At 37.9% G+C, this 15,504-nt stretch overlaps 1 protein-coding gene across 3 annotated transcripts in view; it reads left to right on the top strand.

The window, feature by feature from the left end:
• The window catches only part of POP1 (POP1 homolog, ribonuclease P/MRP subunit), a 127,608-nt gene that overhangs the window by 20,812 nt on the left and 91,292 nt on the right, over window positions 1–15,504 (top strand). Inside the window, exon 3 of one of the 3 annotated variants that reach the window (XM_073229862.1) lies at window positions 6,841–7,124. The exons of the other annotated variants lie outside the window; for them this stretch is intronic. Within the exon in view, the coding sequence (XP_073085963.1) occupies window positions 6,841–6,953 (113 nt within the window). The 3' untranslated portion in view covers window positions 6,954–7,124. Of the gene's footprint in view, window positions 1–6,840; window positions 7,125–15,504 lie in introns of those variants that run through there. 3 annotated transcript variants of the gene reach the window in all.

Raw genomic sequence — 15,504 nt, forward strand, 5'->3', positions numbered from 1 at the left:
AGCATGTATTTGTTAGGTCAGGGTTGGCAAACTCAAGTCTTTTAGGGCCTAGGATAATGACGGTAATGGAAGTCAGGAGCACATGGGACATCATGTGCCTCGGGGGACTATGGTTAGCACCAAGAGCACAGTCTTGTCAGACGAGGCAGCTGCTTTGTAGTTCCACCCATGAGCATGGGTCCAATGTTGCCCAACTGACATCTTAGGCAAACAGATTTGCATGTCCAACGTCCAGACTTTTAAATGTTTGCAATCTTTAAATGTTCAACAGTTGTTTTTCTTTTTTTTTCTTTTGTTATCATTATGTACAATTACATGAACATAATGGTTACTAGACTCCCCCTATTATCAAGTCCCCACCACATACCCCTTTACAGTCACTGTCCGTCAGCGTAGTAAGATGCAATAGAATCACTACTTGTCTTCTCTGTGTTATACTGCCTTCCCCGTGTCCCCCACCCTACATTATACATGCTAATTGTAATGAACTCTTTTTCCCCCTTATCACTCCCTTCCCACCCATCCTCCCCAATTCCTTTCTCTTTGATAACTGTTAGTCCATTCTTGGGTTCTGTGAGCCTGCTGCTGTTTTGTTCCTTCAGTTTTGCTTTGTTCTTATGCTCCACAGATGAGTGAAATCATTGATACTTGTCTTTCTCCACCTGGCATATTTCACTGAGCATAATAACCTCTAGCTTCATCCATGTTGTTGCAAATGGTAGGATTTGTTTTCTTCTTATGGCTGAATAATATTCCATTGTGTATATGTACCACATCTTCTTTATCCATTCATCTACCGATGGACACTTAGGTTGCTTCAATATCTTGGCTATTGTAAATAGTGCTGTGACAAACATAGGGGTGCATCTGTCTTTTTTAAACTGGGCTGCTGCATTCTTAGGGTAAATTCCTAAAAGTGGAATTCCTGGGTCAAATGGTATTTCTATTTTGAGTTTTTTGAGGAACCTCCATACTGCTTTCCGCAATGGTTGAACTAATTTACATTCCCACCAGCAGTGTAGGAGGGTTCTCATTTCTCCACAGCCTTGCCAACATTTGTTGTTTGTCTTTTGGATGGTGGCCATCCTAACTGGTATGAGGTGATATCTCATTGTGGTTTTAATTTGCATTTCTCTGATGATTAACAATGTGGAGCATCTTTTCATGTGCCTGTTGGCCATATGAATTTCTTCTTGGGTAACTGTCTGTTCAGCTGCTCTGCCCATTTTTTAATTGGCTTATTTGCTTTTTGTTTGTTGAGGTGCATGAGCTCTTTATATAATTTGGATGTCAATGCCTTATCATATATGTCATTTATGAATATATTCTCCAATACTGTAGGATGTCTTTTTGTTCTACTGATGGTGTCATTTGCTGTACAGAAGCTTTTTAGTTTGACATAGTCCCACTTGTTCATTTTTGCTTTTGTTTCCCTTGCCCAGGGAGATATGTTCATGAAGAAGTTGCTCATGTTTATGTCCATGAGATTTTTGCCTATGTTTTTTTCTAAGAGTTTTATGGTTTCATGACTTACATTCAGGTCTTTGATCCATTTTGAGTTTACTTTTGTATATGGGGTTGGACAGTGATCCAGTTTCATTCTCTTACATGTAGGTGTCCACTTTTGCCAACACCAGCTGTTGAAGAGGCTGTCATTTCCCCATTGTATGTCCATGGCTTCTTTATCATATATTAATTGACCATATATGCTTGGGTTTATATCTGGGCTCTCTTCTCTCTTCCATTGGTCTGTGGGTCTGTTTTTGTGCCAGTACCAAATTGTCTTGATTACTGTGGCTTTGTAGTAGAGCTTGAAGTCAGAGAGTGTAATTCCCCCTGCTTTATATTCTTTCTTCTCAGGATTGCTTTGGCTATTCGGGGTCTTTTGTGGTTCCATATGAATTTTAGAACTATTTGCTCTATTTCATTGAAGAATGCTGTTAGTATTTTGATAGGGATTACATTGAATCTGTAGATTGCTTTAGGCAGGATGGCCATTTTGACAATATTAATTCTTCCTATCCATGAGCACAGGATGTGTTTCCATTTATTGGTGTCTTCTTTAATTTCTCTCATGAGTGTCTTGTAGTTTTCAGTGTATAGGTCTTTCACTTCTTTGGTTAGGTTTATTCCTAGGTATTTTATTCTTTTTGATGCAATTGTGAATGGAGTTGTTTTCCTGATTTCTCTTTCTGCTGGTTCATCATTAGTGTATAAGAATGCAACAGATTTCTGTGTGTTAATTTTGTGTTCTGCAACTTTGCTGAATTCAGATATTAGATCTAGTAGTTTTGGAGTGGATTCTTTAGGGTTTTTCATGTGCAATATCATGTCATCTGCAAACAGGGACAGTTTGACTTCTTCCTTGCCAATCTGGATGCTTTTTATTTCTTTATGTTGTCTGATTGCCATGTCTAGGACCTCCTGAACTATGTTGAATACAAGAGGGAGAGTGGGCATCCTTGTCTTGTTCCCAATCTTAAAGGAAAAGCTTCCAGCTTCTCGCTGTTAAGTGTAATGTTCGCTGTGAGTTTGTCATATATGGCCTTTATTATGTTGAGGTCCTTGCCCTCTATACCCATTTTGTTGAGAGTTTTTATTATGAATGGATGTTGAATTTTGTCAAATGCTTTTTCAGCATCTATGGAGATGATCATGTGGTTTTTTTGTCCTTCTTTTTGCTGATGTGGTGGATGATGTTGATGGATTTTTGAATGTTGTACCATCCTTGCATCCCTGGGATGAATTCCAGTTGATCATGATGGATTATTTTCTTGATGTATTTTTGAATTCGGTTTGCTAATCTTTTGTTGAGTATTTTTGCATCTATGTTCATCAGGGATATTGGTCTGTAATTTTCTTTTTTTTTTTAATTTTCTTTTTTTGTGGTGTCTTTGTCTGGTTTTGGTATTAAGAGTGATGCTGGCCTCATAGAATGAATATGAGGGGCCTCATAGACCCCTGTTCTACTTTTTGGAAAACTAAGGAGGATAGGTACTAGGTCTTCACTAAATGTTTGATAAAATTCAGGAGTGAAACCATCTGGTCCAGGAGTTTTGTTCTTAGGTAGTTTTTTTATTGCCAATTCAATTTCTTTGCTGGTAAGTGGTCTGTTCAGATTTTTTGTTTCTTCCTGTGTCAACCTTGCAAGGTTGTATTTTTCTAGAAAGTTATCCATTTCTTCTAGGTTATCCAGTTTGTTACCATATAACTTTTCATAATATTCTCTCATAATTCTTTGTATTTCTGTGGTGTCTATAGTGATTTTTCCTTTCTCATTTCTGATTCTGTTTATGTGTGTAGACTCTCTCTTTTTCTTGATAAGTCTGGCTAGGGCTTTATCTATTTTGTTTATTTTCTCAAAGAACCAGCTCTTGCTTTCTTTGATTCTTTCTGTTGTTTTACTTTTCTCAATTTTATTTATTTCTGCTTTAATCTTTATTTTATGTCCATCCTTCTACTGACTTTTGGCCTTATTTGTTCTTCCTTTTCTAGTTTCATTAATTGTGAGTTTAGACTATTCATTTGGGATTGTTCTTCTTTCCTGAGGTAGGTCTGTATTGCAATATATTTCCCTCTTAGCACGGCCTTTGCTGCATCCCACAGATTTAGCCCTAATGAATTATTGTTGTCATTTGTCTCCATATATTGCTTGAGCTCTGTTTTTAGTTGGTCATTGATCCATTGATTATTTAGGAGCTTGTTATTAAGCCTCCATGTCTTTGTGGGCTTTTTCATTTTCTTTGTGTAATTTATTTCTAGTTTCATACCTTTGTGATCTGAGAAGCTGGTTGGTACAATTTCAATCTGTTTGAATTTACTGAGGCTCTTTTTGTGGCATAATATATGATCTATTCTGCAGAATGCACCATGTGCACTTGAGAAGAATGTGTATCCTGTTGCTTTTGGATGGAGTATTCTGTAGATGTTCATTAGGTCCATCTCTTCTAATACTTTGTTCAGTGCCTCTGTCTCTTTACTTATTTTCTGTCTGGTGCATCTGTCCTTTGAAGTGAGTAGTGTGTTGAAGTCTCCTAAAATGAATGCATTGCATTCTATTTCCCCCTTTAATTCTGATAGTATTTGTGTTACATATATAGGTGATCCTGTGTTGAGTGCATAGGTAATTATAATAGTTATATCCTCTTGTTGGACTGACCCTTTTATCATTATGTAATGTCCTTCTTTGTCTCTTATTATTTTCTTTGTCTTGAAGTCTATTTTGTCTGATACAAGTACTGAAACTGCTGCTTTTTTTCTCCCTATTTGTTGCATGAAGTATCTTTTTCCATCCCTTTACATTCAGCCTATGTATGTCTTTGGGTTTGAAGTAAGTCTCTGTAGGCAGCATATAAATGGGTCTTGTTTCTTTATCCATTCAGTGACTGTATGTCTTTTGATTGGTGCATGCAGACCATTTACATTTAGGGTGATTATCGATAGGCATGTACTTATTTTCATTGCAGGCTTTAGATTCATGGTTACCAAAGGCTCAAGGGTAATTGTCTTACTATCTAACAGTCTAATTTAACTCACTTAGTATGCTATTACAAACACAATCTAAAGGTTCTTTTTTTTTCCTCCTATATTCTTTATGTGTTTGGTATCATATTCTGTAATCTTTGTCTATACCTTTTTATTTCCTCTGGTGACAGCTATTTAACCTTATGAACACATCCATCTATAGCAGTCCCTCCACAATGCCCTGTAGAGGTGGTTTGTGGGAGGTAAATTGTCTCTACTTTTGCTTATCTGAAAATTGTTTAATCCCTCCTTCAAATTTAAATGATAACCTTGCCAGGTAGAGTATTCTTGGTTCAAGGCCCTTCTTTTTCATTGCATTAAATATATCATGCCACTCCCTTCTGACCTGTAAGGTTTCTGTTGTGAAATCTGGTGATAGCCTGGTAGGTTTTTCTTTGGATGTGATCTTTTTTCTCTCTCTAGCTGCTTTCAGAAGTCTCTCTGTCTTTATCCTTGATCTTTGCCATTTTAAGTATTATATGTCTTGATGTTGTCTTCCTTGAGTCCCTTGTGTTGGGAGATCTGTGCACCTCCATGGCCTGAAAGACTATCTCCTTCCCCAGTTTGGGGAAGTTTTCAGCAATTACCTCCTCAATGACACTTTCTATCTCTTTTTCTCTCTCTTTTTCTTCTGATACCCCTATAATGCAAATATTGTTCCATCTGGATTGGTCACACAGTTTTCTAAATATCCTTTAATTCTTAGAGCTTCTTTTTTCTCTCTGTGCCTCAGTTTCTTTGTATTCCTCTTCTCTAATTTCTGTTACATTTACCATCTCTTCCACTACATCTAGTCTGCTTTTAAATCCCTCCATTGTATGTTTCATTTCAGATATGGAATTTCTTAATGATTGAATCTCCATTTTAAATTCATTCTTGAGTTCTTGAATCTTTTTCTGTACCTCCATAAGCATGTTTATGATTTTTATATTGAACTCTCTTTCAGGAAGATTGGTGAGTTCAGTTTCATTTGGTCGGTTTTCTGGGGTTTGTGAGATTTTGGTCTGAACCTGAACCAGGTTCTTTTGACGTTTTGTATTTCTTTGTCATGTCCTCTTGTTCCCAGCTGAGTGAGGTTGGGGGTTGTAGGGGAGCAGAGCTGGTGCCTGGGGGGAGGACAGATCTGTTTCCTGATTCCCATCTGCCGTGCCTGTCTCCAGTGTCAGAGCCAGTGGGCCGAGCACACAGGTGTAAGCTTCTGTGCTTGGTGTCTCTAGCTGTTGTAGGCCAGGCCTCCAACTGGCTGGCCTGATGCCAGCACAGTTACTGCCGGTTTGCAAGCAAGTCCTATCAGGCCAGGAGGAAGGCTCAGCAGGCTGCCTGTCACAGTGGGGGGCCTCTGAGCTGCGTACCCAGCCAGGGGGATGGGGCACTTGAAGCTCCTCAAAGTTCCCAACTGGCTAGGCGGAACGTGCCCAGACAACCTTGTCCAGCTTTCCCCTACCCTGTGCAGCAAGCTCCGTGCAAACCCTGCCCCTTCAGCAGCCCTCTCGCTGCTAGGAAGCCTCTCAGACTGCCTGCCTTTCCTTTGTCCCAGAGCAGCTGGTTGTGGATCCCCCGTTCTCCACAAACGGCTGGAATCTTGTCTCTCAAGCACTCCAGCAGTCCAAGCTCCCCATCGTCCAGAGCGCCACACAATTTAGGTTTCTTCTCCCAAAGCACATCTCCTGGGCCGGGTGTTCAGCAATTCTGGGCCTCCACCCCCTCCCGGCTCCGTTTCTCTTCTTCCCACTGGTGAGCTGGGGTGGGGGAAGGGCCTGGGTCCCACTGGATTAAGGCCTTCGTACATTACCCCGTTTCATGAGGTCTCCTCTGTTTGTGAGGTCTGTGTGCCGTCTGGTTCAGCCTGTTTGCTTTTGCTGTTTTCGGGTTAGTTGTATTAACTAACCATATTTTCATACTGTTTGTAGTTTGGGGAGGAGTTCTCTGCCTCACCTTTCACACCGTCATCTTGAATCTCCCTAACCGAGTCCTTAACAGTTGTTTTCTTTCAACAGCATAATGGCCAAACAAGATAGGTCTCTGAGCACCCCTAGACTTCCTTTTGATTTAGATATAAATGGAACTTTCTGTGATGTGTCCTAGATAATTCTGCACCCTGATTTTTTATATAAGAAAATGTTAAGACTTGGTGATGTTAAGTGACATCAGCCATTCAGAGGATCTGAGAGAAGCAGGGCAATCGCCTTTCTTGACATCATAAGAGAAACTTACTGTTTAGAGCTAAGGTCTGAAATTGGAAATAAGCTGTGAGGGTCCTTTTATTGTTAATGCTAAGTGAGTGTCTCTTAATATCTCCTTTGGTTACTTTTCCAGGTGAGACAGGAGAAAAGGTTGAAACAGAGATGGAGAATGAGAAAGTTAGTGAAGGCGCTGAAACAAAAGAAGAAGAAACAGGAGAAGTTGTGGATCTTTCAGCGGCCTCATAGAAGGTGTGGTGATAGATGGGTGAATAGATGCAGCGTGATTTAAGAGAGAAGACAGAAATGTAGTGAGACTTGTGATTACAGATCTTATCTTTCAACATCTACCTGTTTATACAAGGAGTGTGGTTATCATGTTCTTTATTACATTGTTCTGTAGAACTGCTAAGCTGTAAACAGGTTTCTTAGCTACTTAGAATAGTTATACATTTAAAACTACAATAGGCAGAGCCAGTAACAACTAGGGCATATGATAATTCAAGAGTGTGAGGGTGTTTACTTCCTTGTGGCAATGGATCCATTCAGAATAGAAAATGAGACTCTAAAAAGAAAGTATAAACCTTTAGGTGGATAGAGAAAGGAGTTAGCAAATTTTAGAAAACTCATAATAAAGTCACACAGTTATAATTATGATGGAATAAGAACAACAGTGGGGCAAACTATACCTCATATTTCTTTCCTATCACAGAATTTAAAGCTGGTAGGAACCTTGGAAAGTATGTCATCTAATTATCCTCTTACCCTCGGTCTGTCCACCACCATAGATCCTTGTTTATCATGGTATATGCTAACAAAATCCTTGTCAAAGGAATGCAGACTCTGGTGCTGTTGCATGATTAGGCATTTTCACAATGAAAGGCTGCACATTTTCCATGTGCCATTTTGAGTCAGCTCTTGATTTTACATTTAGGTGAGGTGTTTTACTTGGTGTTATCCTTTGTATTGCATTTACCAACAGAGGGTGCCAGTTGCAAATCGAGATGCCAGGACCTGACTCCAAAACTCTTGGCCAGAAGTGCTCTGTACCCAGCCTCCTGGGTGACCCACAGGATAGGGGTGCATGGTTAGCCTATGACCTCATTGCTTTTTGCATTTAGACTTTAAAGAGTAAGAGCTCCTAGCATAGCTAGTAGCTTTTGAGCAGTCAAAATACCCAGATCACTCTTAACAAATGCTTTATTCCATCCTTAGCCTTGAATTAAAAATGATTTTTAAAGAAAAATGTTTTTTCCGTATTGAACTAACCAGAGTGTTGGATGGTCATGGTCAAGTACCTCTAGTAGGTCTTGTATCTGTGCTCTTTTGGAAAATACACTAGCTTGTTAGAGCACGTAACATTACAAGCATCTCATTCTTCTAAAGGCAACTTGGTGACAATTATAAATTCTAAATTGTTTTACAAAGGCCAGCAACAGGAACGTCATAAAGCCATTCATGTAGCACAGACGCATATGTAAGGTAAAAGGAAAATGATCCTTTTCTATCTCCCTACACCAAATAGCAAGGCATGGCTGTGTCTAAAAGTCAAAAGCATTTGCTCACAAGTTTGTCAGCTCCTCTCCTCCCAGAGCTTACAAAGTTAACAAGCATTTGGTTATAATCTCAAGGTTTTAATTGCAAAAACAGAAACAATTTAATCTGTAGAGCATCTGACAGCTATGGAATTTCTCTTTTTAGTTCCTGTTACTACCAAGAAAAATTAGGGAATTCCCTGGTGTACTAATTCAAGGAGAGTCAAATTGGAGGCCTTTGGAGCTTTACTTCAGTAATACCACTCAGCAAATTTCCTGGGGAATATTTGAGATATTGTAAGCTAACAACCATATAATTATTTCTGTGCCTAATGAAAAACATCTCCAGACATCAAAGCCAAGCTTTAATAACTTTTGAAGGTGGAAGAAGGGCCAGTCTATATTATATTACTCTAAATTACCCTTTCAGTTTAATAATGTGCTATATGAACATGAATAAACATGCTACTCCTACCCATTATTGGGGACAGAGATCTGCAAGCCTACACCAGTTTCCAGAAAAAGAGTTCTGAGAAACCACTTAGGGATGCTAATTTTGGTTTGAAATCTGCCTTCCTATTTTTCTTATAGAATATAGGTAGTTTTCAATTTTTCTTGATAAAATAGGAGTAAATATGGCAGAACATCATTCAGGTTATCGTGTAAATTTATGAAAAAAGTAATGTGTATTACATTGAATTGATATATGCAACCCTGATTGCAAACACTTAAAAAAAACGCACTCAATGACAAGAGAAGCAGCTTCCCTGACAGCTGTACTGGTGCAGAGTGCCTTTGAGTTGGGAGGGAGTTTCAGCCCCAGCACCTCACAAGGAAGTCATAAGGCCCGAAGGTGGCTTTTCCAACCTTTATCACACTCACAGCAGTTCAGTGAGAGGACAAAGTAATGGTTGCTTTCAACTAGTAGTTGTTTAGTGAGTCAGTGTGGATTTGCTTCAATTTTTCTGTATCATTGTTAAAAAGTTTTTTTGGTAAAAATAACACTGCTTTCTTTTGTATAAGTGCTTCAATATGGCACATGACTATTTAGGTACTAATTGCAAGGAAGGATTCCTTTGTTATTAAAATAGTACTTTCTTCTTAGTATAAAATGAATACATGTTCATGGTAGGAACTTCAGAAAACGCTGACTTTAGACGATGAAATCTAAATATTACACATAACTCAGTAAGTCAAAAATCATGTTAATTTTATTAACATGGGATTATTGTTATAAGTGTTGCAATAATAAGTTAGCTAAAGCACAACTACTAATAGAATTTTAAGTCTATTGAACCACGAGCACAGCACTTCTGGAATCTATTGAATAGGTTATAATGTTCCAATAACACTTGCTGTATTAGTAAATATTGACTAGTGCTATAGAGAGAGTAACTAGATGCTTATGTAAACACTTTGATGACCACAATTTATGATAAATAATTTTTGATATCTTAGGAAACAAATGATGAAACCAAATATTTTATTTGGAATCAATTTGAATACTTTTTAATTGCTGATCAAATGTTGGAGAAAATCTTTAAAGGGCAGGAAAATTGCCCTACCGGCCTGGTACAAATTTGGTTCTCCTTAAATATTTGATGATGACACACTCTCTTTATTCTTATACAATCATATTTTCCTCAGAACTAAATACAATAAGTTGTAGGGGAAAATAAGGCCAGAATTTTTATAAAATTATTTTGTATTGCTGGTTTAATATTTACTATTTTGATTGAATAAATGTTATTAGAAATAAAGTGTTTAAAGCTTTTCTTGTTTTTTTTTAACTTGTATTTTATTAGAGAAATATGTAAAATTACTTTTGACTCATTGTGTCCTTCCAAAAGAAGAGCATTCTTTAAATCAAACACTCCCATCAAAGGTACAGAATATGACAACAGCAGGGAAATATGGGTGACTCTTTAGATATTGCATGATCATTTATTTAATGATAACATACTTAAAGAGATTGCTATTTCTGTGTGTGGAAGGCTAACATGCAGTAAATGTTCCTTTTCACATTTAACAAAATCTACTGATTCTCCTTCAGTGTGGAAAGAAGACTGAAAATCCCACCCAGCCACTAAGTAACCTAATTTGGGTACCAGCATTTTATTTCCAGCTCTTTCATTCTAGGGTTTGAATTTCAAGTTCTGATCTATTTATAGTTGTGCCCCTTAGATCCAGTCTGGCCAGAGTACTGGCTAGAGTGACTAGTCTAGGAATGGGCCCCTAACTGAGCTGCACCAATCAGAGGATCTCTGAGAAGCTCCACTGAAGACAATCAGGAAATGATGTCTTTCTGTTGGCTTAGTAACTTGGTGGAGTATCTGTCCCCAGCCTGCTGCACCTTCCCTTGAGAGATAGCTGGAGCCAGATTTCTAGAACTCATGCCTAATGTACTCATCCACTCTGGACTTCTCTGTTACATGAGCCTATAAATTCCTTCTTTCCCACCTGTCCTAGTTTGAGTTGGGTTTCTGTCACTTGCAAATAGGAATCTTAATATTAAAAGTAGAAGGAGGTATCTTATGAGCTGGAGAAAATATTAAATATAAGAGCAGAAATTAATGATAAAGAGAAGACAGATGTAATAGAAAGGATCAATGAAGTCAAAATATGGTTAAGAAAATTAATAAAACTGATGGGCAAGAGTGATTTTTTTAAAAGACCCAAGTAAATCATGTTCGATGAAGAAGGTATACTTGAATACAGATACAAGAGATTAAAAAGATGGCTACAAGGGTTCAAATTTAGATGAACTGTGCATATTCTACAATGTAAATAACCAAAACTGACTGAAGAAAAACCTAGAAATTCTGAATATTTCTGTCAATATGAAAGAATTGAATCAGTAGTTTAAAAAATTTTCCCCAAAGAAAACACCAGGCCCATTTTTATAGGTAAACTCTATCAAACATTCAGGGCTGGACATTTACGACCATAAGCCCTTTTATAGAAGAAAAAAAGGCAGTCTTATAGATGAACATAAATGTAAAGATCCCAAACAAAAACGTGTCACTCTGAATTTGAGGGTGTAAAACACATACGTTATAAATACATCTGTGTATGCATCTATATAAACATATATTGACCAAGTTGAATTTGTTCTAGGAATGAGAAGTTGGTTCTACATTACAAAAAATTAATTAGTTGTATTTTATACCATATTAGCAAATCGAGTGATAAAAACCATGACCTCTACAGAAAAAAACTCAGTTTTAATAAGCATTTTGAACCCCAGTGTCCCCTCAATGAGGCCTTGCCTTCTCACTGACCTTGTTAATCTTATAATTCTCAATACTCTCCAGCTCTCCTTGTTTTCTTTTTCCCTAAAGCTCTTAACAATATAACTGAATATTTTATGGTGTTTGCACTTGAAAAAACTGTGGTAAAATGTATATAACAAAGTTTACCATTTTAATTATTTTTAACTATACAATTTAGTGGCATTAAATACATTCAAAGTGCCATGCAACCATCACCCTTATTTCCAGAACTTTCATCACTCCCAGCAGAAACTGTGTACCCACTAAGCAATAACGTCTCACTGCTCACTGTTCCCCCACCCCTTGTAATCTCTATTTTCTATCACTATGAATTTCCCTAATAGATAATTTACTTGTTTTGTTTATTGTTTGTACATTAGCAGTTCCCTGAGGGCAACAAGTGTTGGCTAATTATTGCGGAATTCACAGCATTCATGACAATATCTTGGCTTATTAAATATTTTGTGGAAGGAAGAAAAAAAGGAAGGTAGGAAAGAAGGAAGGTAGGGAGGATAGACTTTTTAATTTATTTTTTATTAAGGTATGATTGATATACACTCTTATGAAGGTTCACATGAAAAAACAATGTGGTTACTACATTTACTCATATTATCAAGTCCCCACCCATACCCCAATGCAGGCACTGTCCATCAGTGTAGTAAGATGCCACAGATTCACTATTTGCCTTCTCTGTGCTATACTGTTCTCCCCGTGATCCCCCACAGCATGTGTACTAAACATAATACCCCTCAATCCCCTTCTCCCTCCCTCCCCACCTGCCCTCCCACACCCCTGCCCTTGGTAACCACTAGTTCATTCTTGGAGTCTCTGAGTCTGCTGCCATTTTGTTCCTTCAGTTTTGCTTCATTGTTATACTCCACAAATGAGGTAAATCATTTGGCATTTGTCTTTCTCCGCCTGGCTTATTTCACTGAGCATAATGTCCTCCAGCTCCATCCATGTTGTTGCAAATGGTAGGATTTGTTTTCTTCTTACGGCTGAAGAGTATCCATTGTGTATATGTACCACCTCTTCTTTATCCATTCATCTACTGATGGACACTTAAGTTGCTTCCATATCTTGGCTATTGTAAAAAGTGCTGTGATAAACATAGGGGTGCATATGTCTTTTTGAATCTGAGAAGTTGTATTCTTTGGGTAAATTCCAAGGAGTGGGATTCCCGGGTCAAATGGTATTTCTATTTTTAGTTTTTTTAGGAACCTCCATATTGCTTTCCACAATGGTTGAACTAGCTTACATTCCCACCAGCAGTGTAGGAGGGTTTGCATTTCCCGGCATCCTCGCCAGCATTTGTTGTTCTTAGTCTTTTCAATGCTGGCCATCCTTACTGGTGTGAGGAGATATCTCATTGTGGTTTTAATTTGCATTTCCCTGATGATTAGTGATGTGGAGCATTTTTTCATATATCTGTTGGCCATGTGAATTTCTTCTTTGGAGAACTGTCTCTTCATATCCTCTGCCCATTTGTTAATTGGGTTATTTGCTTTTTGGGTGTTTAGGTGTGTTAAGTTCTTTATGTATTTTGGATGTTAACCCCTTGTCAGATATGTCATCTACAAATATATTCTCCCATACTGTAGGATGCCTTTTTGTTCTGTTGATGGTGTCCTTTGCCGTACAGACACTTCTTAGTTTGATGTAGTCCCATGAGTTCATTTTTGCTTTTGTTTCCCTTTCTCGAGGAGATGTGTTCAGAAAAAAGTTGCTCATGCTTATATTCAGATGTTAGCCTATGTTGTCTTCTAAGAGTTTTATGGTTTCATAACTTACATTCAAGTCTTCAATCCATTTCAAGTTTACTTTTGTGTATGGGGTTCAACAATAATCCAGTTTCATTATCTTGCATGTAGCTGTCCAGTTTTGCCAACACAGCTGTTGAAGAGGCTGTCATTTCCCTTTTGTATGTCCATGGCTCCTTTATCATATATTAATTGACAATATATGGTTGGGTTTATATCAGGTCTCTCCAGTCTATTCCATTGGTCTATGGATCTGTTCTTGTGCCAGTACCAAATTGTCTTGATTACTGTGGCTTTGTAGTAGAGCTTGAAGTCAAAGAGCATAGTTCCCCCTGCTTATTCTTCCTTCTCAGGATTGCTTTGGCTATTCAGGGTCTTTTGTGGTTCCATATGAAATTTAGGATGATTTTCTCTAGTTCATTGAAGCATGCTGTTGGTATTCTGATAGGAATTACATTGAATCTATAGATTGCTTTAGGCAAGATGGCCATTTTGACAATATTAATTCTTCCTATCCATGAGCACAGTATGTGTTTCCATTTATTGGTGTCTTCTTTAATTTCTCTCATGAGTGTCTTGTAATTTTCAGCGTATAGGTCTTTCACTTCTTTGGTTAGGTTTATTCCTAGGTATTTTATTCTTTTTGATGCAATTGTGAATGGAGTTGTTTTCCTGATTTCTCCTTCTGCTGGTTCATCATTAGTGTATAGGAATGCCACAGATTTCTGTGTATTAATTTTGTATCCTGCTACTTTGCTGAATTCAGATATTAGATCTAGTAGTTTTGGAGTGGATTCTTTAGGGTTTTTTTTTTTTTTTTGAGAGGGCATCTCTCATATTTATTGAGCAAGTGGTTGTTAACAACAATAAAATTCAGTATAGGGGGGTCAACACTCAATGTACAATCATTAATCCATCTCAAGCCTAATTCTCGTCAGTCTCCAATCTTCTGAAGCATAACGAACAAGTTCTTACATGGTGAACGAATTCTTACATAGTGAATAAATTCTTACATGGTGAACAGTACAAGGGAATTCATCACAGAAACTTTCGGTTTTGATCACGCATTATGACCTATAAACAATCAGGTCAAATATGAATATTCGTTTGATTTTTGTACTTGATTTATATGTTGATCCCACATTCCTCCTATTATTATTATTATTTTTATTTTTAATAAAATGCTGAAGTGGTAGGTAGATGCAAGATAAAGGTAGAAAACATAGTTTAGTGCTGTAAGAGGGCAAATGTAGATGATCAGATGATCAGGTGTGTGCCTATGGACTAAGTATTAATCCAGGCTAGACAAGGGCAGCAAGACATCCACGGATGCAGAAGATTTCTCTCAAAGCAGGGGGGTGAGGTTCTGAGCCTCACCTCTGTTGATCCCCAAATTCTCACCTGATGGCCCCCCTGCGACTGTGCCTGTCTTAGGTTGTTCCTCCCTTGAGGAATCTTACCTGTCTCTGGCTAACCAGTCATCTTCCGGGGCCATACAGGGAAATGTAAAGTTGGTAAGTGAGAGAGAAGCCATATTGTTTGCAAAGGTTAGCTTTTTACTTCTTTGCAGATTTATGCCCTGTGGCTTCTATGCCCAGCACTTGTCTTGAGGTATCTTTACCACCTGGAGGAATTATGATACTCGGTAAATTCGATATGAGGCACGAATTCTATTTAAGGGTTGTAATTAGGAAGGAAGAAGAAAAGCTATAGATGTAGCATATGAAGGAAACATGGGAGGATTGATTATTTCTTTGACATATCTTCTTGTAGAGTACCTTAAGTATGTATAGGTTTTAAACTACTAACTAATTTGCACACACATATTAACATAATAGAAATACAGTGACATAAACAAAGCAAATCTATAATTACCATCCATCTCCAGTGAAGCCAAGAAAACCATTTAGGCACCCTAGGCATTTGTGAAAATTTGTCTATGATATGATGGATATTGTCCAACTGTACTTGAACAGTCTGAGAGAAATCAGACAAATTAAAGCAGCCCATTTCTGGGATCTGTTCACATCCCATATGTTCTTTTAACCGTAGATAGTCTATAGTCATAAGATTTTGGAGTGCTACAACTTGCACCCCTCCCAACTCCTGGTTGAATTCCAACAGTACAGATCCGGTCAAATTCGTTGTCTCACTGTATGCACATGCCAGCCTAGACATCTCCCTCCTCATTCCTATGGCAAGTCCAGGAGATGGTGGGCTGGATGCAGCCACA

The sequence above is a fragment of the Manis javanica genome, chromosome 2, assembly GCF_040802235.1.
Source record: "Manis javanica isolate MJ-LG chromosome 2, MJ_LKY, whole genome shotgun sequence".
NCBI classification, from domain to species: Eukaryota; Metazoa; Chordata; class Mammalia; order Pholidota; family Manidae; genus Manis; species Manis javanica.